The sequence below is a fragment of the Alosa alosa genome, chromosome 20, assembly GCF_017589495.1.
Source record: "Alosa alosa isolate M-15738 ecotype Scorff River chromosome 20, AALO_Geno_1.1, whole genome shotgun sequence".
NCBI lineage: Eukaryota > Metazoa > Chordata > Actinopteri > Clupeiformes > Clupeidae > Alosa > Alosa alosa.
In genome coordinates this window covers 15,908,879-15,936,084 of record NC_063208.1, presented here as the reverse complement: position 1 = coordinate 15,936,084, position 27,206 = coordinate 15,908,879, and the positions used below count along the sequence as shown (strand labels likewise).

Sequence of the window (27,206 nt, the reverse complement as noted above, 5' to 3'; positions counted from 1 at the left end):
AACGTGACTTTTAACTGGTGTGACATCATTTTTTTCACAGCAAGAGTTTATGGATTCCGTGGAGTCATAGGAAAACTTGGCATGAGTCACTGGCACTGGGGAGCGTGCTGCCTTTTCCCCCAAAAGTGTGTTATTTGTCTTTAATCTCTTTTCAGTACTCCTCGTTTCACCAATAGTTTTGACTGGTTTAGTTTTGGTTGTGAGTCACATCCTTAAAATTCTAATCCTATAAGGAAGCATTTTTTGACTCTGCCTCTATCTCTCTCTCTCTCTACTTTCTCTCCCTTTTCCCCTTTTTACTTTCTCTTTCTCTCTCTCACCCTCTTTATCTCCCCCTCCGTCTCATCCCTCTTTCCCACACCAATTTGTTCAGTCTCTTACTTCCTTGTCTTTTATCAGCGCAATCAATATTTCAGTGGCCATCTGCACCACTCCTCCAAATCTCCCTCCTTTTCTCAATGATGTAGAATTGATTAAAGTCCTGATGACTAAGCATTGCGCACTTTGAGATTTTAGCCACATAAATATGTGGGTGGATGTGTGTGTGTGTGTGTGTGTGTGTGTGTGTGTGTTCCTGTGTCACTGTGTGTGCATGTTTGTGTGTGTATGTGTGTGTGTGTGTGTGTGTGTGTCTGTTCCTGTGTCACTGTGTGTGCATGTTTGTGTGTATATGTCTGTCCCCGTGTGTGTTTGTGTCTGTTGAGAGGATTTCAGTCAGTTTGTCTGAAGACTGAAGTCTCTTCAACTTGTACACTTGTGTGTGTGTGTTGTGTGTGTTTTATACAGGTGCTTCTCACAGGTACGTGCGCATACCGTACACGGCACACAATCACACACACCTGGCTACCTGAAGTTCTGATATGTCCATGACCCAGAGCTCACTTCACCAAACTGTGTGTGGTCTTTCCGTTCTATCTCCCATAACCCTCACTCCACTCTTTCTTAGTGAACCATCATAGTGACCCATGTCCTGTCATGTCTTCACCTGTCTGCTTCAGTATTGGGCAGCAAATCACTTGGCGCTGGTGTTGATTGGCTGGTTCAGCAGCTGCTTGTGTCTTTATTGGTCAGCAGGGTGTCTGTCAGCTGTCTCCACTGCACAGGCTTGTGAGGCTTGACACTCCCTTAAGACTCCCTCATGCACCTCAACAGCTGGATGAATCATTTGGAAACCTTTGGATAGATAGAAAGGGTAGATAAGGAGAAAGAAGCTCAGGGTAGACTACTCCCAGCTTTAGTTTTTGTTTAACTTTGGTTCTAGTAAGAATCTGGGCATGGGAGTGCTGTTGTTGTGTATTTACCATTTGATCACCTGACTGCTTAAGTATAACAGCTTTATTCTTACCATCGCCTCATATTTTTCAAGTTGAGACCCAGTAATTGTCATGTAAAAGTGCTTGTGTACAGCATTCTGACAAACAGATGCTTTCTGGGATAAAAATGCCACTGATGTTACGTAATGACATGCAAACAAACTGAGCTGTTAAGCAGTCTGGTGTTTTTATCTTGGTTTCTCTCCTTCCCCCACAACACAAACACACAAGCACACCTAAAACTCCATTAAGATCTGACAGCTGTGCCGCAGTCTATAAATACATCGCATGACCTGGCTCATCAAAGACTGTCCTTCCCTTTCCCCTTGCTAATAAAGCACATGACACACACATACACACAAACACACATGCATAAACATGCATACACACACAAACACACAAACACAGTCTTTCACATACACTCAAAACATGCACAGGTCTTAATGGCATTAGCCGGTCACAGGAGAGCCCGCTGTCCAAACAAGATGGCCTCAGATCTGAGCACCTGGCCCTCACCACCACCCCTCCCCATCCCCCCAGAGGGCCTCAGTCTCCAGTCAGCTGATGCAGATTCAGCTGGGGCCTCCAGGGTCACCTCCATCGGTGTCTGTGTCACTCTGTCCCATCCTCTTTATGCTTCATATTTGGGCAGATTTCTTATTTGTAGAGCCATTATCCATGACGGAGTCAAAAAGGCAAAGTGAAAGAAAGAGGAAAAAAAGCAAAGGAAAGAGGGCAAAATTGAGCTAGAAAAGCAAATCAGCAAGAGGAAAATAAGTTAGAAGTTGTTTGAGGAAGAAGAATAATGTTCTTTTAAATCACAATATCCTGCCATCAGGGCTTGGTGCCAAAGGTGAAAGTTACGGTTACGGATGATTACTGTGCTGGCTGTATCTTCGGCAGACACACGGCTACTGTGACTCCCTTCACTTTCCCAGAGATTTTAAATAAAAACTGTCAGTGTGGCTCAGTGCGGCACAGTATGTTAACGGTCAGGAGGGCAGTTCAAAATCAAAAAAAAAAAAAAAAAGTAAATACAAAGCAGACACAGTCCAGACCTCTTAGTAGAGTGTGTGTGCGTATGTTTCTGTTTAATTTGAAAACTTGGCGGGAAGGGATGTCCGTTGGACATGCCTTATGTCATTCCTTCCTTTTGTTTTCTTTTTTTTAAGTAGTTCTACAAACAACGTTTCAGTCATGCTCTCTCGACATAGTCCCTTGCTTGGGCCTCTCCACAGAGAGGGAGAGAGAGAGAGAGAGAGAGGGTGAAAAGAGAGAATATTTCCTCTTTCAACTCTGGTGAATTCAGAACCTGTGAGGTCTGGAGTAGAGGAAGACACACACACACACACACACTTTTTGACATGGTTCACTGAGGACTCATAAATAAGACAGACAGAGAAAGGAGACGTGGAGGAGAGGTAGCGAGATGAGTAGGACAGGGAGACCGTACCGCTGAAGGGCTGCAAAGGGACTTGGAAAAACAGGGGAAGGGTGAGGGAGAGGCCCTCCACGAAGAGGAAGGCTGCATGCGGGTGGTATTGAATTTGGCAGCCTGGAGCTAGGTGTGTGTCTGTGCCTGTGTGTGGGTGGGAGTTTGTATCTGTGTGTGTGTGTGTGGGGGGGTCTAAGTACATAGAGGAGGCTTATTTGGGGGTTGTCTGCAACTGCCACTAGTTTTATAACTGTCATTTGGGGAACTCGAACTGGACGTACCCTTAGATCCTCTGTGCCTTGCATCCTGAAAAAAAGTGAAGAGGCTCAGTTGTATTTAAACAGCATTGGGCACATAGAAATTGAAAGCCTCTTAGAAGACCGAGACAGCGACAGTCTTGGTGTCACAGGGAGAGCTAGGCTGGGACGACCAAAAATAATTACAGAGAATTGTAGGCTTAATGCCTTAGCTTCAGCTGGTTTTAAGGACAGAGCTTTCTCTTCAGTTCTGCAGTTCAGCTAGAGATTCGAAACCCTAAGGTTCAAATCCTGGGTAGCCCGAATTTGCATGATTTTATTTCCTTCACTGTGTGCGAGTCTTTTTTTTGAAGAGAACTGTCAGCTGAAGACAGTTCAGAAGACAGAAACATGGCGCCAAGAGATTCTCCTGAGATTTTGTGTTAATAGCCATGCTTAGTCATGGTATCTTAGGCCCTGGTTGTAGTGACCTCTCCTTATTTCCTCCCTCGGTTCAGCCCCTGCAGGCTAGCTAATCATATGAAAGACATGCTAATTAGCATCACTCAGCTAATTAAGCCGAACAAATGAAGTTTAATTTAAGATGTCAACGAACCCACCCCCTTCGCCACTTTTTTGGAGCTTTGTGACCTACAGCGGTAGCTTTCTTTTCATGAGCTATTTCTGTCGTCCTACTTAACCTAGAGTTGTAATTGACACTGATCAGAAATCAGTTCGGTGGAACAGCGAGCCCCTCTCGTGTAATTTCTGACCCAACTCGGTCCGTATCACCGATGATAGTGGGAGTCTGATATTTTGCGAAGATTAGTAAAGGTCTCCAGCTCGATCAGCTGTTTGCTGCAAAGGTCAGGTGTTCTTGTTGACTCTGTGCAGGCAGGTGTTTTAGGGAATGATCGATGGTCGCCTGCCAGGCTCGTCTGAAATGAAAAGAAGGTGTTTTCTAAAGTGGCCCTCCGTTCTCTGCTCCCCACGCCACAGTGCCCGAATGTGATTCCCACCGTGTGCCTTTGTGGAGGTGTTAAGCAGTGGATGTTTGTTGATGAGTTGCTAACACATGACATGCTAAAAATAAAACAACTGTTGTCACTGCTCCCTAGAGCATGTCTGATCACAGAACATAGTCACAATTAGAAAACTGACCAGTAAGCATGTTCAATGTTTTAAGATGGGATATGCTAGTTTAGATAGGTAGCCTTGTGTTGCCCCTCCCCATATCTACTCTCTAATACAGACATGCGCACAACACAACAACAAACTAATAGTCTCTCTCACACTCACTCTCTCACACTCTCTCTCTCTCGCACTCACTCTCTCACACTCTCTCTCTCACACTCTCTCTCACACTCACTCTCTCTCACACTCACACTCACACACACACACACACACACACACACACACACACACACACACACACACACACACACACAAGCACACACACACACCGCTTTCTTCATCTCCAATGTTCTTTCACTCTGTTCGTTTACTCTTCAGGCCAGGGGCCAGCAGCAGGCCAGACCTCAGTAATGAACTCTCCGGTAATCTCAAGCAAAACACAATCCTGATGATCAGCTTCTGTTCCCAAGCGTCATACTGGCGTCGGAACTCTTAAGTGTGCGTGCGTGCGTACGTGTCTGCATGTGTGTTTTAGGGGAAGTGGGTTGGAAGTCTGCTCCAGAAAAAATGTTGTCTTCCTCTGTTGTGTTTTCCTTACCAGTTGGTGTATATTGTCTGTAAGTGAAACTTGAACAATCTGATTGCTTAGTAAGTGAGGATTGTGCCATTATCAGCCAAGCTTGACCCATTGTGATGACCGTGTTGCTCAAAAGACACACACACATAGTTGCTGTGGCTTCTTACCGGCATCAGCATATCCATTAAGCTGGAACCTAAACATGCTCCAACCACAATCTAATGGAGATGCTTCAAATCAAATTTACAAACCCCACTTCTTTAGGAGCCCCATATCTAAGTAAAACTTCTAATGGGATGCCAGACATGTCCATCGTTGTTCTGCACCAATCAAATTTCTTGATGTCTTCAGGAAAGTACCTCCCTCCATCTGGCCTGTTGGCTTTATTCAGGGCTCTGGGTTCTTGGGCCTGGGGTATTGATTGGATGGTTACCTAACCTCTAAAGACCTTTGGCTAATACTCTGGAAAAGAGACATCTGGTGGCACCAGCTGATAAGGCCAGTCTGAGATGCCATATCAGACTCTGGGTGGTTGGGCTGGTGTACGGCTCTTTCATTGATGATGTACAGATCTTTTTTTCATTCATTCATTCATTCATTCATTCATTCATTCATTCATTCATTCATTCATTGTGTAGGGCCTCACTGTGGGGTGCTGGTGCCTGTGTGCTCACTGCACCCATTTAACACACCAGAGTGTTCACCAGTCATCAGAATTTGCCAGGGGGTCTCTCTGTCCCACCACCTCACAAGATCCTGTCATTTACACCTCATCTCCCTCTACCTCCTGGCCTTACCCCCTGTTTACTTGTTCCCATTCTTCTTTTTCTCCTGGTCTCTCTCTCTCTCTCTCTCTCTCTCTCTCTTTTCTTTCTTTCTTTCTCTCTCTGCATTTTGTCAGTAGTGTAGGGCGCCACTTTTCTCTACCCTGTCATTAGGGGCCCTGGGTCTCTGGAGCGAGGGAGAGGAGAGGCAGAGGAGAGAGTAGGGAAGAGAGGGAAGGAGGGAATGTCAGGCAGATCCAGGGCACAGTGGAAAATGAGATGGAGGGGTAGCCTTACCGCTTTTACGGCCGTAGCAACAGAATATGAAGCCTCAGAAACCCAGAGGAGCAGAGACGCAGGGCACCGTAAACAGCAGCTGCACAGGGAGCCGCTGTGAGATGAGCCGTGTGTCTCTCTTGGCATGCGGCTTTTGTGTGTGTGTGTGTCCTCAAGTGTGCTGTGTGTCCTCCTAAGTATGTTGTGTATCCTCGTAAGTGTGCTGTGTATCCTCATAAGTGTGTTGTGTGTACCCATCCGTGTGTGTGCGTGCTTGTGTAGGCCTATTTGTGCTAATATGTCTGTCGTGTGCATGTATGCTTTTTTTTTAGTAAATATAGTATGTTTTATTTTTGTGTTTGTTTGTGTGTGTGTGTATGAGACTCCCTCTAATGGCAGAGGTACCCATAAGGATCTCTTGGTGTGGTTGACTTTGATGTGCCACAGACTAGCTGCTTGCGGAGCAGCAACCAATCGGCACGTCTCTTTCTCCAGACTCTGGCCCAATCGTGACCTACGGCTAGCAGTTTAGTCCTTTTTCAGGTCCCTCCAGTTTCTCTTTTTAGACATGAAAGGGCCTGGAATTCCATCCAACCACAGACCTCTGTCTGCAGACCATTGACCAATCAGAGAACCCCTTTTTGGAAATCTTTGGAAGTCTGAAAGCCTGACTCTAACCTTAACACACACCCTTGAGAGACACACGCATGATTAATTGTTGTCACTCTCTCGAGGCGTCTGACCCTTTCCAAACCATATTAACACAATAGTACTGGGCTGCAACTGTAGGCCTAGCAGTTATTTAGGCCCAAACCTAACATTGAGTCATATGAAGCAGTTAGGTTATTTATCAGTCAGCAATGATAAACATAAAACACCCTCAAGCTTAATCTCTTTTTGGAAGCTAATTCCACAGACAGATGCGTTTCGTCCTTATGCCATCTTCAAAATTCCTTCTTGAAGACGGTTAAGATGGCCAAAGGCTTCCGATAAATCAAGGAAGATATTCAGAATCCCAAAATCCTAAAGTTTATTTCTGGCGTTGAGCGCACCTGCTTCTATTTTTCAGTCAGTCCCTTTAACTATGGAAAATAGTGACATGAAAATACACGGTCCTGTCTGGTTCCCAGATAACCAGAAAAAAAAAAAAAAAAAAAAAAATTTATGTGTCTTAACTCACAGAGGACCACTTCCTCTTCTGCTCGATGGGAAGAGCAGACCCATAATGTGAATAGTGCCCTTTCTGAGCTGCTGGTGTCAGAGTCAGAGTTGCGGATGAAGATGAGGCCAGTGCCCCGGTGATGGGAAAGAGGTGAAGGCAGGTTCTCCCTGGGAGAGAGAGAGAGAGAGAGAGAGAGAAATGGAAGGAGAGAGAGGGAGACAGTGATGGCCTGTTTATGTTGATGGGTGCTCCATCACTGTCAGTGTTGCGGGGCGTCGCCGTGGCAGCAGCATCAGTCACAGGTCTTTAATGGCCAGCAACCTGTCCTGACCCACGTAAGTCTAGACATCTCACTCTCTCTCTTTCTCTCTCTCCACCTCCATCTTTCTCTCCCTCTCTCTGTCTGTCTCTCTTTCTTTTTTCCTCTCTTGTGTGCCCTCTCATTTCCTCTCATCTTGTACCTCTGTTTCTTTTTTATGTGTCCCTTTGTCTTGACCCCACCACTCCATGCTCTTAAATCACCTCTCTTTTTACTCTCTTGTCCACACTCCCTCTGGTGGCATTTCTCATTTCCGCCCCCCTCCACCCCATAACCTTCCTCTCTTCCCATCTTTCCTCCCCTGCTTCATCAATCTCCCTGTTCCTGGTACAGGCAGTGAAAGCGTGAATTCTCGTTGGTGATGTCTCTGTGTTGAGTGGTTTGGTCATGAGCTGTTCTCAAATCAGCCCTTTTTGCGTTGTGGCTATAAATCGGACGGATTAGGGTGGGCCACTGCTGTCCTCCATGTTCTCTGGTTGTGATTGCTCAGTCCACATGCTGCTGGCCCGAGGGCGGTCAGAGATCAGAGCTGAGTTGTTGTCTTTTAAAAAACCATTCAGACGAAACGCTGCCTGGGGTGGTCTTCCTTCTTCTCAAGTGGATGTGTCCAAGCACTTAGGTTTACCAAAGGGGGGGTGTGTGGGTGGGAGAGAGGGAGAGAGAGAGATGAGGTGGGGGGCTTCTGTCGGGGAATTTGTATGCTGGGCCTTTCCTGAAATATTCTGGGAATGCGGCGGATGGGGTCCAGTTTCCATGGCAACATTGGGGCAATGCGGGCCATGAGTTATTGCGAAGCTATGGGTGTTCTAATGTGATGCAGGTGTTTGAGTGAGTATGTACATCTGAGGATTGTTTGGTGCTATACAGTGTTTCTGACTCAAGGTTTGTGTGTGTGTGTGTGTGTGTGTGTGTGTGTGTGTGTGTGGGGGCTTTTTGCATTCCTGACGTTGTGATTCACAAAGCCTGCCTAGGGAAACACTCTCATGTGGTAAGAATAATGAAAAATGAAAGTGTGATTCAGTGCCTGCAGTTACCTGGTAGGGGAACGCAGATGATCATGATACACTGACAGCTGTTGTAGATTATGGTGCTGTGTGTGTTTGTATAAGAGTGTCCTAGGTGTCAATCTGCCATTTGTCAATGGTTTTCATGCCCTTAATTTGTACATTTGGTCTTTTCACCTCAACAATCTGTTACTCACTAACAGTGTATGTTATGTTATATGTGTGTGTGTGTGTGTGTGTGTGTGTGTGTGGGGATGGTATGAAGAGAACTCCTGTCCTCGTCTCTAACCACTCCTCCCCTTCCATCTGTCCCTTCTCTGACAACTGCTCGCATTGCTCAGCACACACACACACACACACACACACACACACACACACACACACACACACACACACACACTCACACATGCTAATCCGTAATGAACAACTTGAGTGGAGTTGGTGTGTGTGTGTGTGTGTGTGTGTGTGTGTGTGTGTGTGTGTGCGCGCGCGCATGAGTAATCAGCTTGTGTCTCACTGGACACTCTCCTGTGGCTCTTGTTGGGTTGCTCGGGTTGTGTTTGCTAGAGTCTGAGTGACTTTTCAGTCAGGCCTTGTTTGGAACAAAGTGACGCATCAAAATTCACCCTTAGCCTCCGCCTGCCTGCTGACTGTAGTGTTAGCCCACCCGTGTGTGTCTGTGTGTGTGTGAGAGAAAGACACCACTCAAACCATCTCAACCTCTTTGTTATACAAGCGAGAGGAGCATAGCTCCTGTGTGTGTGTTGCGTTGCGTTGGTAATGGGTGTGGTAATAATGGTGAGTGAAGCACTGCTGTGCTGTTGACCTGAGGTCTCTGCTCTTTAGAGAAGGGAGAGTGTGTTTTGATGCCTCTCCTCATGACCCTTTCCGAGATCACTAATAAAGAGCCCTGTGTGACTCATCCGCAGACATATATGAGGCGCCGCGCCACACACACACACACACACACACACACACACACCTACCTACCTACCTCTACACTCCTCACTCACATCAATACCTGAATTCGCATTCATAGAACAGCACACCAACCAGGCTCATCAACATAGCAGACTGCAATCTAGTTACACGGTCTAGCAGCAGCACTGTCAGCATCACACTTGCGTTTTAAAGTGGTGGATCTGAGGGATGGTAAATTGCAAGTGTAGTATGGATGCATTTCTCTCTCTCTCTTGCTCTCTCTCACACACACACACACACACACACACACACACACACACACACACACTTTGCAGCCAGATGTGTTTCAAAGGCAAGATCCAGAACATGAGTCTCATTAACTGCAGTCGAACTGCACTCCTAGATCAAAGCCTCTTATTTTCCGATGATTGGGAAGAAAGGCTATTAATTTGTTCCTCTGATGCAGGGGCCGTTTGGATTTATGGCATCCAATAGCAGCAGCTAATTGAGTCACAGAAAACACTAAATCTCTGGAAGCCATTGTGTCTGGCCTAGTCACCCAGCATTGGACGCTCAGTGCTCTTCTCTCTCTCTCTCTCTCTCTCTCTCTCTCTCTCTCTCTCTCTCTCTCTCTCTCTCTCTCTCTCTCTCTCTCTCTCTCTCTCTCTCTCTCTCTCTCACTCTCTCGCGCGCGCTCTCGTTAAATCTCTTTCTTTGTCTCCTTTTTATTTTTCTCGCTGCGTCTTGGCGGAGTGTTTTAGATAATATTATTGTGATTGTGGCCAGGGCTCCGTCCATGTTCTGAAGCTGACCTGAAACTCAACACGGCCGAATGGAAGGGATTTATTATGTGGTATGGCATGGAGTTCAATCAGAGGGGGCATGCACTCTCTCTCTGTCTCTTTCAGTGTTCCTTTCTGTCTTTCTCTCTCACACACTCTCCTTCTCTCTCACACACACACACACACACACACACACACACACACACACACACACACATTTACAACTGTTTGTGTCAGTGCAAAGGTATATAAATGTTGCACACACTCATCAGCTATATTAAATCTCTCTCAGTCACTCACTCACACACACACACACACACACACACACACACACACACACACACACACACACTTGTGTGAATGCCATGGTCCAGCAGAGTGGGCTGGCATGTGTGTGGAGGGAGGGGGCGGGTGGCAGAGCAGTCAGCTCCACCCCCTCACCCCCCGCCCCCTCTCCAAGCTGTTTGTGTGGCATGAGAGGGCATCATGAGCACAAACACTCGCCCCCCAACTGCCCTCCCCACCCACCAATGTCATGCTCACGTTCCAGTCCTACCACTCTAACGCCAGGCAGCCCCTGTTGTTCCCTTTTCACCCGTTATGGCATTCTCCTGCCACTCAGTCTCTGGCACTCTCACGCTGTCACCCCACTCTCTCTCTCTCTCTCTCTCTCTCTCTCTCTCTCTCTCTCTCTCTCTCTCTCTCTCTCTCTCTCTCTCTCTCTCTCTCTCTCTCTCTCTCTCTCTCTCTCTCTCTCTGCCTCTCTGGAACACGGCAGACTCGTCGCCGTTATCCCTTCGCAAGAGCTTCCTGCTAACGAAGCGCCCAGGCTTTTAAAACTTTGCCAACCGCAAACCAAGCCAGAACCGAAAGCCCCCGCCCCCACTGGCACCCCCCTCTTGCCCCGGGAGGGACAGAATGAACGGAGAAGACTGTGTTGCTTTTGTCCCCCCCGGTGCTCGCGCCGCCTCACTCTGATGCCACCTGGTCCGGGAGGTTTGCTCCTTGATGTCGCTTTTGGCTGCTCGTTGGCGGTTGTCATAGAAACCGAAGACGTGCGGGAGCATGGCGGGGCCGACTGGCCTCCTTCGGCTCTTTCAAGTATGGCTCCAGCCCCAAGGTGACGAGCAGCACTCGCCAGCCAGAGGTAATAATGCCTTTACACACTCACGGTCACATAACTGTGCCTGGTGCAGAAGTTTAGAGTTGAGAGAGTCTATTGAGTTTATTGAACTTTCACCAGTATTACAGGTCCATAACAGCAATTGTCTTCATAAACACTGAATTATATAGCGGTTACAATAAAATATTATTGCACTCTCAAGCATCCTCTTATGGATTCAGCCTTATTTTTTTTTTCTACTTTATTTTTCTCTGCTCAGATATTTTTTCATACCTTTTTGGCTGCGGTGAAATTCTGGGTATGTGGAAATTACATGAATTATTCTGGACATTTGGCTATGTGTTTTTGAGCACCACTCGGAAAGAAAATAACCGGTCGCTGGTCCTCTGTGCAGAGGGCGGTGACATGCGGGCCTCTCATCATTTGTGGAGCTCTGTGATTTCCACATGCTTGTTTTTGTTGTGTAGTGACTCACCGCTCCTAAACTCATCCTGGTGCTCGGCTAGTGGCGCGTGACTACGGGGTCAGGAAGTTGGGAACACAGCTGCTGCTAAGATGCTGCCGCTCAAAGCAAAACACTTTTGGCCTTATGGCTCTCAATGTCCAGATGATGTTGACGAGAGACCAAATGATGGAATTATTTGCTGTTTATTATTTCTTCAAAAGTATTGTTTTACAATGATCATCATAACTATCAGAGGGCATGTTCAAAATGGTTCTCTTTCATTTTAGTATTACTATTTGGTATTTGGTGGTATTTGATATTGCAGTATTGCAGCCATGCTATTGGGAAACACACCCCTTGAGGGTATGTGAGAATGCCACCGCCTGCACATGTGTTGTCTTTATACGTAGCCCATAACACTACCTCCACCATATCTGTACAGTTTGTTGTTAGCGGTCATACTCAGAAGCTCATCGCTCATTTTGAATGAAATTTGGTGCTAGGGTATAGCATTGGCCTAGGCCTGTATTTTTCTCTCTTTTTTCTCTTCCTTTAACATATTAACGTGACCTGATTTTCGGATGCCCACAATGACACTATTTCTAGTGTGCCATCATTGAGCCATTCAGTAGCTTTATCTCCGTATTAGGCCTAGCAGTGCCTCGCTGATGGACCTTAAGTGACCAGTCCTTCAGGAGGGGGAGTCTGTTGAGGCAGGGGCTACTGGGCTAATCACCACACTTTCTAAGCTGCTTCAGGCTAATCCTGCTCTGTGCTTGCCCTCCAGTTTTGCCACACGAGCAGAAATTCAGAATCTGTCACACACAGCCCCCATCTCTCCCCCACAGACACACACTCCTCCTACCTTTCAAAATCACCCAGATGGAGCTTTCAAACTCACCCAACATGAGTGAATATGGCGTTTTGAAACACCCAATATGGGCAAATATGGACCTTTCAAACTCACTCAACATGGTTGAATATGGGACCCCACCCACTGTCATAAGTGAGGTACTGGTCACGACTCATGACCTTATTATGAAAGTTGATGGTTTAAGTTCAGGTTGACTACCACCACCACTTTCTAGCTTTCCTTTAGTGCTCCGAAAATTGCCTGTTGCACCCAGTGAATGAACTGGGCTTACCTCGGCCCTCTTTAGTGGTCAGGGCAGCACAGGCACACATGGCTCTTGGTCCGCAGAATTAGGACCAAGGATTAGGTGCAATCACAAACAAAGCCAATTCTCTAACCCTGTCTACACACGCACACGCACACGCACACACATACACATACACATACACCCCTTCTCACTAAATCCAGGCGGCAAGACAACTGTTGGCCAGAGCTTATTGCCTGCCTGCTTGCCTCGCCTCGCCCTGTTCTTGTTCTAAGGGGAGAGGCTGCTAAAGGCGAGCCAAGCTTCACCATCAAATTTGGAAGGACCAGGGTTTTTGAAGGACCGGGAAGAAAGATAGACTGGAGACACTGTGGTTATTCTCTCTCTCTCTTTCTCTCTAAAACATGGCTATGGATTATCTTTCAAGGGAGAGTTTAACGTTAACTGTTCACTAGGTCATTCTTCATATCTTGGGAACCTAATCCTGCAAGAAGTCGGTGGTCTTCCCTTCAGAGATCCTTCAGTGTGGAGAAAGAAGACTGAAGTCTTTGCCTTCAATAGCTTATGCCTTTGCTGTCTTTGTGTTCCGTGGATCGTATAGTGAATCTGAGGGCACTTTTTAAGGATGTATCTCCACTGTGTCCCCGACCCCCGAAGTGGGCTGGGCGTGTGTGCCGTGACGTCGCCAGTGGACTCCCACAGGTGGCAGTACGCGCAGACCGGCACCTCGCTGATTCAGCTGTCAGGTAAATATATGCCCAGGGGGCACAGGTGCCCCCTTCAGGAAGCGTGCTAGTCCGCCTTCTGCTTCTCAAAGCCATGCTTGTTTGGCTATAAGCTCACTTGCTTGTGTGTGCTGTTGCAGTGGGACGGGCTTAATGGCGTGCGTACGTGTCTGAATGTGTATGCGAGTGCACAAATGCGTCTATATTTTTATATATATAAATAACAGGGACGCATGCTCGCAGGTAGCTGAAATCCCTAGCTGGTAGTCTCTTCCTCAGGAATGTTTCCCCAGCTGATGACGTGTGTTTATGAGAACAAGGATTTGATTTTTTAGATCACCTAAAGGACCTTCATCTGAAAAAGATTGCATATTTCATGGCACAAAATTAACTGCTATGGAACGGTTTTCCTTTGGGTCATATATTTTGAACCTTGGGTAAAAAAATGAATGGTATCTGTATGCAAGATGAGCACTATGCATTGAACCCAGTGGGCTCCATGAGATTCATGTTATTGCTCCCATATCAGTATTGTACAGAGATGCTACGTACAGCAACTCTGACCTATTCATCTTGTGCTTTTGATCTCCTGTTGTGTTGGATCTCGAGCAAACGGCCCACTATGGGCCTTTTGCCTTCTTCCGGAAATATCTCCCCGCTTTTATGACGTGATGTCATTTCTTCCCCTTTATCCCATTCTATCATTCATCCCCTCATTTTTATGCAGGGAAACCCCCCCCCCCCCTAACCCCCACCCCTCAGGCTCTCCGTTGCCACGGTAACGGTCGTAAATGGGCACCTTTACGGTTGGTTTGGGACGGCTGGGAGTGGGAAGATGTGGAGGATATGAAGGCTATTTGTCAGGTGGAGGATGAGCTGTGGAGGGGGGAGGAGGAGGAGGTAGTGTATGAGGAAGAGGAAGAGGAGTGGAAGGTTTGACTGTGGGGGGAGGTGGAGTGAAGGTCCTCACTCGCTTGCCCCACCATGAGATCATCATCTGCAGCGCTGCAGTTTATCTTTCTGCCCTTACCCCCCTTCACACTGTCCTTCTTCTATTTTCCCCCCTTCCTTCTCTCCTGCTTTTATTCCCCCCTTCCTTCTCTCCTTCTGTTTTTATTCCCCCCTTCCTTCTCTCCAGCTTGTCCATCCCAGTCTCCAGACGTGCTTCAGGGCTTCTCATTAGCCTTGCATAGCCGCCACCCTCATGTTTACATACATAGGATGACTCATAGCATCACACATAATTTCTAGCTCGCTGATTGTCGTTCTGTCTTGACCTCACCCACCCTGCCCCCCTCTCTCTCTCTCTCTCTCTCTCTCTCTCAGCTCTACATTCTGTACATCTTCATGTATGCTCATCAATGCTCAATCACTTGTCTTATCTCACTCTCCCATTCTCTTACAATCTCTCTCTCTCTCTCTCTCTCTCTCTCTCTGTCTCTCTCTGTCTCTCTCTGTCTCTCTCTGTCTCTGTCTCTGGCTGCCCTCTGATGGATCATATGAGATCATCCTTCTGTGCTGCTGCTGGTCCCCAGACTGATGGTCCACAGAGACCAGCAGAAGCAGTGGGGGATGAAATGTCAAGCTACTGTAGCCACAGTAGCTGTGTGTGTGTGTGTGTGTGTGTGTGTGTGCGATGCCCGTGTCGTGTCATACAGCAGGTCAGAATATGGATGTGTTCAGAACCAATTATGTGTATCACTGTACATGTGTGTCCACGTTATTGAGCGGTGCTGCATGATATAGATGAGGTCATAGTATGTGTGTGTGTGTCTGTGTGTGTGTGTGAGGCAGTTTCCTATCCCATGGAATGGTCACAGTACATTGATGTGCGTGTGTGTGGGGAAGTCATTTGAGTGGATTTTCCATTGTATTGAACCACACATGGTTCATTGATATAGCCTACTTTTGCTGATCTTTGCTGTGTGTGTGTAGCACGTTCATGGCTGCAGATGTGCTGCACAGTCATTCTAGTGTGTTTTCCATTCTATTGAACAAGTCACAGCACATTGTTATGTGTGTGGACAGTGTGTGGGTGGGGGTGGGTGTTTGTGTGTGTGTGTGTGTGGGTGTTTTTGGGTGGGTGGGTGGGTGTTTGTGTGTAGTTGTGTACACACACACACACACACACACACACACACACACACACACACACACACACACACACACACACACACACACACACATCTGTGGTGATATCATGCTATACTTGGCTCGGCTCCAGGAAGGCTTGTCTGCGGGCTAAGAGGGTGTTGTGCCGCTGCTGTGCACTGACTCCTGATAGCAGAGCAGCAACTCCAGTTTGCTGAGGGATTCATTATCACACACTGCCAGGGAGATTAAGATGTGCAGGAATGAACAGGAGTTAAAGGAATTATCCGGAGTAAAATGCACTTTAGATCAATTTACGGATGATTGGGAGTACATATGTTGAGTTGACATCAAAATCATGTCATTCGGATGTGTTTTGAGAAAGTTCGATTTTACCGTTTTAGTCAAAACTTCGTTAGCGTGGAAGTGAGAAGGGCATATTATTTCGCACGCTACAAAACACTTTTTATACCTCTTCTACAGTTCCAAACAACATTACACTTACGTGGTAGTGAGTAGAGGGTCCCTAAAGCCAAACCCCAAGTATCCCGAGGTCTTTATGTGGTCGGATAGAGAGTCCAGAATGAATTTCATCAAGCCAGTACCTTTCGAAAATGTTGTCATCTTTGCTGCCATCTTTAGGGGAAGGAGTCCGTAGGAGTCGATTGCGAAATTCACAATTTAAATGCCGTTTAAAAAAAAAAAAAAAAAACATAGTCCAGTCCATACAACTTTACAACTCAGTCCAGTATTTCTTTTGAAATTATGTTTTTTTTTTTTTTTTTTTTTTTAAAACGGCTAACGAAATTGTGAATTTCCAGAGTGTGTTACTCCCATACTTGGCAATCGACTCCTACGGAATGACATGATTTTGATGTCAACTCAACGTGTGTACTCCCAATCATCCGTAAATTGATCTAAAGTGCATTTTAATTGTTAAATTAAATTGTAAATTGTTAACAAAAGAAAAAAAAAATATATATATATATATATATATTGATGACATTGTAGTGTTTGCACCATTTTCCTCTCTCTCTCTCTCTCTCTCTCTTCATCTTTACCTCTCTCTCATATGGCTGTTATCAAAATATATTGATGACATCATAATGTTTTGTGTTTATTTCTCTCATTTAATGTTGCTTTATTAGCATGACTTTCTCTCTCTGTCCCCCAATCCCTTTTTCAAATGACTGGCCACAGCAAGCACAGGTGTCATGGCAGCAGTCAGCAGGTTGTGTTGACAGGAGGCCATTGTGTAATCTGCCTGGGCTCTCAGGCAGAGAGGATTGTGGGAATATGCCTGTCTTAGCAGATCCTGCAGCATGCCACTTCGCACGAAAGATACTTCTGAGGAATTTAGTTGTGTGTGTGTGTGTGTGTGTGTGTGTGTGTGTGTACCTGGGCCCAGGGGAAAGAAGTGTGAGGGTTGAGATGGAGTATGTGTGTGTCATGTTGGAGCTTCAATTTAAAACACAATTAGCCCGTTTCCTCTGTACTAATCCTGGAATGCAGAGTGGTCCGGCAGAGGATTAAAACTGCACAAACTAATAGGACAAGAGAGACCAAAAAGGAGAGGAAGGAAGGAAGTGTGAGGTAAAGAGAAAGAAGGAGAGAAGTAAAGTAAAGAGTCATGCAGGCAGAAAAGATACTGAAGGAGTTAGTGAATTAGAGAGATGCAGAGCAAGAATAATTGAGCAAGACTGCATGTAATGCACCCCAGGCAACCGTGCGATATACAAACAGAGTAATGGAAAGACTGTAGAAAGGGAGAGAGGGACAAGATCAGAGGACTAGAGAAGGAAAGAAAGAAAGAAAGAGAGGGGGGCAAAAATAGAAAGGCCTCACCACAGAGGGGGTGAGGGTGTGACCTGTCTATACACACACACACACACACACACACACACACACACACACACACACACACACACACACACACACACACACACACACACACACACACCCACCACCACCCCACCCTTTTCTTTTTCCTTTCACTCATTCACATTCCCGGAATGGAGAGATCAGTGGAGGAGTGTGGTGCGGCTCCATGGGGCCCGGCGCTAAATTTAGCGCCTGGAGCCGGATCGAGGTGGCCGGGGAGTAATAGTGAAATAACACACACATGAAGCCGCCAGGAGCACTCCAGCCCTGTGGCAGGAAGTAAACCTTGTCCACGCACACAGCTTACAGGTTCATGTAGGAAGGATTTGTGGGTTTGTGAGACACTGATTTGGGGTTGTGTGTGTGTGTGTTCGCGCGCGCTCCTCTTTTTGGCTCTTTGGCCCAGTACCCACTCGCGTTTAAAGGCATTTATTTGACGCTAATTAACCGATATTGGTGTCATGAGGTGACGAGAGCCAATAAATAGATAATAAGTAGTGCTTTATGTCTATAACTATCGTTGAATCTGTAAAGTCAGACCCATAATTTATCTGGCGACTTTGTGACATTAACAACAATCTCCTGCTATGGCTCAAGTGGGAATGCAAGTCACAAGATTCCAGTTTTCGAGAAGGAAAAGGGCGATGAGGGACATTTCCCTCCCCATTCAGCGCTTTTGATGAATGAATGTCAAATTATTGAATTTATATCAGGCAATCAAAGTAAGGCCTTGCTCCATTGATGGCCCACTGTTTTTTCAGGATTGCATAATGTGAAATGATAATATAATATAATATAATATAATAATAATAATAATAATAATAATAATAATAATGTGAAGCCATTTAATATAGCCTAATCTGGTGTGATTGTCTCGAGGTTTACTGGCATGACTACCTATGGATGTGGCATGAATTATTCCTCTATTTAAGTCATTGTGCTAGAAATCTTTGTTGGCAGTGCTGACTGTCTCACATTTCATGGAGTTTTACGCTCACAATTCCATAAAGTGTTGTTCTGTGAGAATGAAAGCTCAGAACTTTGCTGTGACATGGGCACTTTGTTGTCGATTACGGATTGATTTGAATCTGAGATTGTCGCCGATTTTGAAAGAGACTTTTGTGACATCAGATCTGTTGCCATCAATGCCCCCCCCCTTTCTTTCTCTCTCTCTCTCTCTCTCTCTCTCTCTCTCTCTCTCTCTCTCTCTCTCTCTCTCTCTCTCTCTCTCTCTCATTCCATTTCTCTCCTTCTCTCTAACACCCCTCTCTGTTGCTCACTCACTCATTTTGATACACACACACAAGAGCAGCATGCACACGCGCGTACAGAGCTCACATTGACGTAAGCCCCAATCCTTTCAACCTCTCTGAAATGAAGGCCCATTTTCTGGCTGTAAATAAGCAGTAATAAGCCTGCACTGCGATCAGAGACCCTTTTCAGTGCCGGCTGGGAAAGAGCGCTAATGGATGTCATAGCAAAAGTACGGCATGTCTCTTATGCAGACAAACAGCAGTTGCATTCTGGGTGAGTCTGCGCGAGCGAGCCAAACAAAACTGCCCTTATCTGTTCACCATAAAGTCCTGTGGTAGAATGACGTGGGGCATAGTTGGCAGGATTCTCAACTGGACTTATCTCACATCCCAGTGATACAGACGTGTGCTCTGTAACAGCACAGTGTTGCACGAGATGGACCCAGACAACCTCAGATATGGATGGCGGGCATACTAACAAGGAGGCTTAGGTCTCAAGGCATCAAGGAGTGAGATTCATTCAGGTTCCGTTGCTGTTACAGTGGACTGATGCTGCTGGTTGTGCGACATTTGTGTCCTCCACTCAACCTCAGGATCGTGTGCAGTGTTTCCCATACATTGACTTATTTGTGGCGGCCCACCACAATATCAACGTTGACCACCACACAATGATTTTCCAGGTTGTACTAAATTGTGCTTAAATCTGGTTAGCATCATAACCAGGTAATTAGTGCTAATTAGTTAAAAACACTTTTGCATTCAGGTTAATTCTGCAAACCAGCAACCACCACAAATGGAAATTCAATTCTCTGGGAAACACTGGCATGGCTACAAAAAGCAGCTCAAAATCACTTTTCTGCAACACTCAAGGCATCAAGGAGTGAGATTCATTCACTGTCTAATTCTGTTGCTGTTACAGTGGGCTGATGCAGCTGGTTGTTTGTTTCCTCCACTCATCCTCAGGATCGTGTGGCTACAAAAAGCAGCTCAAAAATCACTTTTCTGCAACACTCAAGGCATCAAGGAGTGAGATTCATTCACTGTCTAATTCTGTTGCTGTTACAGTGGGCTGATGCAGCTGGTTGTGCGACATTTGTTTCCTCCACTCATCCTCAGGATCGTGTGGCTACAAAAAGCAGCTCAAAATCACTTTTCTGCAACACCAGCACTCCTTCCCTCCCCTCCTTTTTTTGCGCCACCTCGGCTTTAAGTGCTCTTGATCTGCATTTAGCTCTTAATCCACTTTTTATGCGCTCCGTCTCCTCCACCTAGTCCTCCATCTTTCTTCTTCTTCTGTCTCCCTTTTTCCGTCTTGTACACGGTCACTAGAACTTATGACTGGCATGAAGCTAGCGTTAGTGTTTTGCATCATGTGAAAGTCACTCCAGGTATTTCACTTCTGTTTGACATCTTAATACACCAGCTGAAGGGAAAAGTGTGTGTGTCTGTGTCTGTGTGTGTGTCTGTGTGTGTGAGAGGAAGGTTAAGCCTGTCCACGCGTTGACCCAGATGGCCAGCTGCTCTTTGGACCTCCTAGGGTCACTGGGAGGGTGAGGAGGATTTCAGAGTGAGGGGGGGTATTTCCTGTCTTCTCGTGTTCTCCTCTGTCCATCCTTGTTAGCACTCTTGTTGGTGTGTTGCAGTGTGTGGGGTAGGGGGTGAGTGATTAGCTTAGGAGTGTGTGCGTGCATGTTCTCAATGGGTCACTGATCTTCTTGAACCTTCACCCTCCCTCTTAAAGACAGACTGTGTCTGTGTGTTGGTTGGTGGGCGTCAGGGCTCTACAGTGCGGCCATTTCACTCGCACATGCGAGTAAAAATGATGCCGTGCGAGTGCAAAAAAAACATTAAGGCGCACTGGTGCGGATGACTTCTAACCATGTCAATGTTTGTCTACAAAATACACCGCAACATCGAGAAACATTACTGGTGCAAACCATAGAATCACGTTGCGAATGCAGCATAAAAACTACACCTCCCGTCAACGTTAGCAGACTCGCTAGTAGTCGCTTCTATCAAATCCAAGAGCGTGCAGACAAAGCGGAAAGTTAGACTAGCCAGCCAAGATGAAAAGATTGAATAAATTAGTTCTTCTATCCACCGAATTCATTGGATATAGGAGGAACAGGATGAGATTCTGAGAATGCAGTGAGAGAAGAAAAGGTAACCTAACATGCCTTTTAGCCCAGTTGACGTACATTATTGGCTGCAATATGCAAAATATAGCTGTAGCGAACCGGCACAAAAGTAGCCTCCCGTAATTCCCTCCCGTAACTCCCATTTTATTCAAAGGTAGAACGCTACTGACAACTCCAGGCTTCCACGCATGCTTGTTTGTTTACACCGAATACAAGCTGAAGTGCAAAACGAAAGTAGGCCTAACGTCTGCCTACTGCCCCCATCAATGCAGATATTTCAAATAAAAACTAAAAGTATAAAACATATATCCTTGATTAGCCTATGTTGGGTTTTGTGGAAGAGAAAATGGACTGTTTTAGTAGTAGTATTAGGCAGTATGCAGTCAGATGGGTCACCATGGGCATATTTGGATTAGCTACAGATGGATTCACAAATAAATAAATTAGCCTACATTTGGCAGGATACTTGATATACAGGCTAAATGCAAATATGGCAATGTGTTATATTATTTTACATTAACAAAATGTAGGAAAATAGAACAGACTGAAAATAAAGTAGGCACTGATTCCTTAAAAATCCGGTTTCCTGTAGCCTAAATGTTGTCAGTCATTCTTAATATTCGCAATTGGTGCACTGGCTTGTTTAACTGTTAGCTGCAGTATAATGTTAGATTATGTGTAAGTTAAGTACAGAACTGACTGTGCGCCGAAATTTTTGTCTGTGATCCTACATTTTTTAACTTGGGCGCACAAGTGCTCCTGTAAAAAAATGTTAGTGTAGAGCCCTGGGGGTGATGTGGACTACATGGGTGGTTGTGCTCAGAGATTCTGTCACAGCTTTGTGACATGTTTACTTGAAAATGCACTTGTGTGGAGAGAAGGAGTGTATATGTGTGTGTAAGAATCTGTGTTAGTTTTGGTACACTGGTCTGTGTCTGTGTGTGTGTGTGTGTGTGTGTGTGTGTGTGATTGCATAGATCAGAGAATGTGATGATGGGCAACAGGGGAAAAATCCTTTGAACAGCACAGAGCTGCTGTTGCTGTCCTTGACAGACACACACACACAAGCACACACAGGAAATTTACTGCTGGACAGCTTCATGTGGAGCGAGGGGGAGATTGCCTGGTGGGGGTTGAGTGGAATGTGAATGTGCTGTATGAATGCTGAGGATTTTCAACAGGCCACTCCTAAGAGTGTGTGGATCAGCGGCATACTCTGCTGCTGGTCAGGCGTGGGCGTGCCTCTTGTTTGACCATATGGTTATAACACTGTGTGTGTGTGTGTGTGTGTGTGTTTGTGTGTATCTGTAGGCAGCTGCTGCCGGCCTGTCGGCACTCTCTCTCAGCTGTCTCCGGCAGTGACGGACACTCACACAGCTGGGTGGCCTTGCTGTACGCTGTGCCACGCGCGCACACACACACTCACACACTCTCACACACACACACACACACACATATGAATATACAAACACTGAAATCTCTCCTTCCTTCTACTCCCCCACCCCCAAACCTCACACTCTCCTCCCTCTTCCGTCCCCCTCGGTCTACTTCTCTATGGTCATTACCACCCTGTTCTCCTGTTTTGACTCCCTCTCTTCATTCCCTCTAAACACTCCAGCAAAAATGGACGTTCGGGCCGGACGGCCCTATTACTTGTTGCTGCACAGCCAGCCTACATGCCAGCATCAAAATAAATTGCCCTTTTTGACGAGCAGCCAGGGTGCCCGACCACCATGTGTGTACATGCATAAGCAGCTCGACTAGACTAGATAAACTGATTAGGATTAAAGCTGTTGGTCTATGACTAGGGAGAGGCTATGCGCTATGAAGATGGATTTATTGGCAGACAGACAGACATGTCTGCAGTAAGGGGATAGAGAAGGGATCCCTGGTCCTGTCGGCTGATCTGCGTGTGACTCGTACCTCAGATGTGAATCAGTGAGGGATTCGGAAGAATCATGTTTGTTTTGGATCAAACATGGCGTCCCCCCCGAAGCGAGACGGGATTTATCCTAGGAGTCCGCTGAGCAGCCTCGATAGCCTGCAAGCCTTGTGTGTGTGATGTGTGATTCATGCTCTGTGTGTGTTTGTGTGTGTGTGTGTGTGTGTGTGTGCGCGCGCATGTATGTTGTATGTGCTCTGGGACTGATTGACTTACTGACTCATAGGCCATGTGTTTTGCTGTGTGATTCATGCAGTGTGCGTGTGTGTGTGTTGTCCTATAGGATGTTTGAAGTAGATGGTGTATGGCTGTCCATGTTTTGAGTCAGTGAGGAAGTCTCTCTGGAAAAAAGAAATCTACTGGCTGCATTGTGTTAAGATTGACAATACATGACACTCTGTGGCCAACACAGGATGCAGTCTCATATGAAAACTATTACACCAGATCACATGAACCCACAGACCCAGCAAACACACACACACACACAGTCGAAATGCCAGTCCGTGCAGAGTACACACACACACACACACACACACACACACACACACACACACACACACACACACACACACACACACACACACACACACACTCCGTAAACACAATCACTGCTCTTGTGTGTCTGCCCCCTACTGTTAGGCTGGTTGATGTGCTTCCCTGGAAAGAGCAAGTAGAGTTGCAAAACATTTTTTTTTCTCTTTCCTCGCACTCTGTTTTCAAATCTCTCTCTCTCTCTCAGTTCATCCATCTCTCCCAGGGACTTGGTTATTTCTCTTCACCATCTCAGTATTTTTAAATTGCCGTTGACGGGAACATTGTCTCCTGAATTTCACACTCCACGGTTCCCAGTTCCGGGATGCCAGGGGACAGAACTCGTTGATTAGCACCATGGCTGTTCTCAATGTTCTTCAGCCGGTTCCACAGAGCAAGCCAGCTAGCCTGGAGAACAAGCACTGCATTAAAATGAGAATGTGTGTGTATGTTTGTCTTTGCACACACACACACACACACAAACACACAGACTCTGTCTCTCTACCTCACTCTTTTTTCACCTTGCTTGTCCTCTAGCTTTTTTTTCTTCTCCCACTTCACTCTTCTCTCTCTCTATCTATCTCTCTCTCTCTCTTTCTCTCTGTTTCTTTCTTTCATTCTCTCTCTATCTCTCTTTTTCCCTGTCCCTTTCTATCCCCCCCCCCCCTCTGCCTCTCTTGTGTGTGTTGTGTCCAGTTCTGGTTGATTACTGGAGGCCTTGGCCGGGGGGGGGGTTAGGGCGGGTCAGCGCGGCGGTGGGAAGTGGTCCGGCCCGTTGTTATGATTGGACTTAGGCGGCGTTTGTACGCGCCGTGGTTTTGTTGTGATGGCAGCGCTCCGGCTGCCGGCGGAGGAGGAGGAGGAGGAGGAGGAGGACGGCCACAGCACCCATGGGAACCCAGCACTGTCCCGGCCACGGAGGTCTGGCTCCGACGCTCCGACGCTGGGGCTTCCCGTCAGAGCAATCGAGCAAGGACCGCCTCAGGCCTCATGGGGGCAGCAGAAGGCACGAAGAGAGAGGGAAGGAACAGAGCCAGAGGAGAGAGAGAGAGAGAGAGAGAGATCAAGGAAGTGGGTGAGAGTGGAGGTGTGCGTGGGTGTGTTTGCAAACGGCAGCATTACGGGCATTAGAAGTTCACCGTGGTCGCCGGTTAGAAGCAAAAAGGTTACACTTGTTTGAGTTGTATAATGAGGACATTCTTGTGGTGTTGGAGTGAAATGTGTGTGTGTGTGTGTGTGTGTGTGTGTGTGTGTGTGTGTGTGTGTGTGTGTGTGTGTGTGTGTGGTTAGGGAGGATAGCTACTGAGAAGAAGAAAGGGAGGAACATTTGAAAAAAGAGAGGAAAGATGGTGAGAGAGAGAGAGATATGCAGCAGTGTGAGGCGCTGTGACACCACAGAGCGAGGACACCTTTGGGAAGATGACAGATGACATCATCTCTCTCTCTCTCTGACTCTCTGACACACACACACTCTCCCTCCCCCTCTCACTGTCCCTTTTTTGTCACTGTTTTGTAAGGCTTCATCTTGACAATGAAGTGGCCTTTAAAATGGTGGCCTCTCTCATATTGATGTTCTCGGGAGAGTAGTATATCAGACGCAGCGCATCTAGAAAACGCCCTGCTTTGTTCCTGTACAGCAGAGAGAGAAAGAGAGAGGGGGAGATAACTGACAGGAGCTGATTGGCCTTCATCTCAGCCAGATGCCAGCCACATCTGGGCCAGAGTACGACCAGTGATGGCAGCGATACCAAATCAAAGGGAGACAGAAAGAGCAGTGCAACACCCCCCTCCCTTCCTCTCTATCTGTCTGTCAGTCTTTCTTTCTTTCACTCTCTCTCTCTCTCTTCAGCCTTCTCCTCTCATCCCTTCATTGTAATTGCCATGGAGATGCTCGTTGCTCGGTCGGCTTCAGTATTGATCCGCCGCTGATGGGATGTGAACCGTGGAGGCACTCTGTTGCCACGGCTTACCCAGCGTCCCTCTGCGGGGCGTTGCTACGGCGACCTTGTGTGCTTACGCTGTTGTGCTGCTGTAGATGGTGTGTGTGTGTACATGTGTGTAATGTTCCTCTGTGTTTGCACCTTGCAGGTTTCAGAAGGAACGAAGAGATGAAGGCTATGGAGGTGCTGCCAATCCTGAAAGAGAAAGTGGCCTACCTGTCAGGTAATGCAACGCAACACACACACACACACACACACACTCATCCTTACATGCATACATGCATGAATAAACACACAACCACACAAATAGTGGTAGTTACGCGCTGACTCTCTCACTGTATGGCCTTTGCGTAGAAACACAGACACTTTAAAGCAGCAAACCTTGCACACATACAGACATGCACTAGGCATGCAGCCAGAATTGAACGCGATCACACTCCCATGCTGTTTGAGGGCTCCCCTTACATGGGCTTCCTGGCCCTGGTCACAGGCAAGGCCCAGCTGCCACAGCAGACCCAAGGCACACACACACACACACACACACACACACACACACACACACACACACACACACACACACACACACCCTCCATCCCTGCTCACACACTGACTGGCTCTGAGGCTACTGTTGGTCTACCCGTTAACTCACACACACACACACACACACACACACACACACACACACACGTTTACTGATTCACGCACACACACAGAAACATAAGTACATGCACACACATGTACACACACCTAGACTCTTATGTCGTGTAACCTCACAGAGACCTTGGGGCAGCCGTGGCCTACTGGTTAGCACTTCGGACTTGTAACTGGAGGGTTGCCGGTTTGAATCCCGACCAGTAGGAACGGCTGAAGTGCCCTTGAGCAAGGCACCTCGCTGCTCCCCGAGCGCCGCTGTAGCAGGCAGCTCACTGCGTCGGGATTAGTGTGTGCGCTTCACCTCACTGTGTGCTGAGTGTGTTTCACTAATTCACAGATTGGGATAAATGCAGAGACCAAATTTCCCTCACGGGATCAAAAGAGTGTATATATATACTGTACTTATACCTACATGGGCATGAAATCCAGACACACACAGACACACACAGACACACACAGACACACACAGACACACACAGACACACACAGACACACACAGACACACACTAACGTTTACTGATGCGTGCGCGCACACACACACAGAAACATAAAGAAACATGCACACACGTGTGCACCTAGACTCTCGTAGATGTGGTGTAACTTCCGAGACTTACATGGACATGAAACACACACACACACACACACACACACACACACACACACACACACACACACACACACAGCCCTCCCTCCCCTCCAGGGAGTGCTGTTATTAAGCCCATTTGATCTGTTATTCCCAGCGGGCTCTGGGTTATTTGGCCAGGGCTGTAAAATCACCCCAGCTTTTTAGCTCCCAGTCCCCACTTGTCAAGAGACAATGGCCAGCATTATCTCCTCTCTCTCTCCCTCTCCTTCTCTCTCTCCTCTTTCTCTTCACCGGCTCTCTCTCTGCATTACATTTTGCTCTCCCACTCTTTCTCTCCCTTTCTCTTCCTCTCTATCTCTCTCTCTCTATCGCTCTATCTATTTATCTAGCTATCTAGCCATCTCTTTTTCTCCCTACCCCATTTGACTCTCTCTTTTCTCTCTATCTCAGTCTCTTCCTTCATTATTGTCTTTCTCTCTCTCTCTCTCATTTTTTTCTATCTGCCTCTGTTGCTCTCCTCTCCTCTCCTTCCTCTTCTCTCTCCTTCCTTCCTCCCCTCCCCTCCTCCTCCAAGTCCTGGGAATTGCAGAGAAGAATAAGTGCTGTGCCATGCTCTTACTCGGCTCTTTTCTGTCATCTTCACTTCCTTCTGCTCTCTGCTGCGTTGTTCTGTTCTTTCTCTCACTCTGCTCTGCTCTGTCTCTCCCACTCTACTCCTGCCTTGTTCTTTTTATCATGGTCTGTGTTTGACCTCTTCTGCATTAAGGAAAGTCTCTTTTCACTCTCTTGAACTCAATCACTCCACTTTCACTCACTCATTTCACTCCTCCCACTCACTCTCTTCATTTCTCTCTCT

General features: G+C 46.8%; 1 protein-coding gene across 11 annotated transcripts in view; it reads left to right on the top strand.

The window, feature by feature from the left end:
• trioa (trio Rho guanine nucleotide exchange factor a) overlaps positions 1–27,206 on the top strand; it is a 113,194-nt gene that overhangs the window by 21,510 nt on the left and 64,478 nt on the right. For 9 of the 11 annotated variants that reach the window (XM_048230318.1, XM_048230313.1, XM_048230319.1 and 6 more), the window contains exon 3: positions 25,259–25,333. In XM_048230318.1, the coding sequence (XP_048086275.1) occupies positions 25,259–25,333 (75 nt within the window). Of the gene's footprint in view, positions 1–13,215; positions 13,356–25,258; positions 25,334–27,206 lie in introns of those variants that run through there. The other 2 variants (XM_048230323.1, XM_048230311.1) reach the window with 1 other exon arrangement.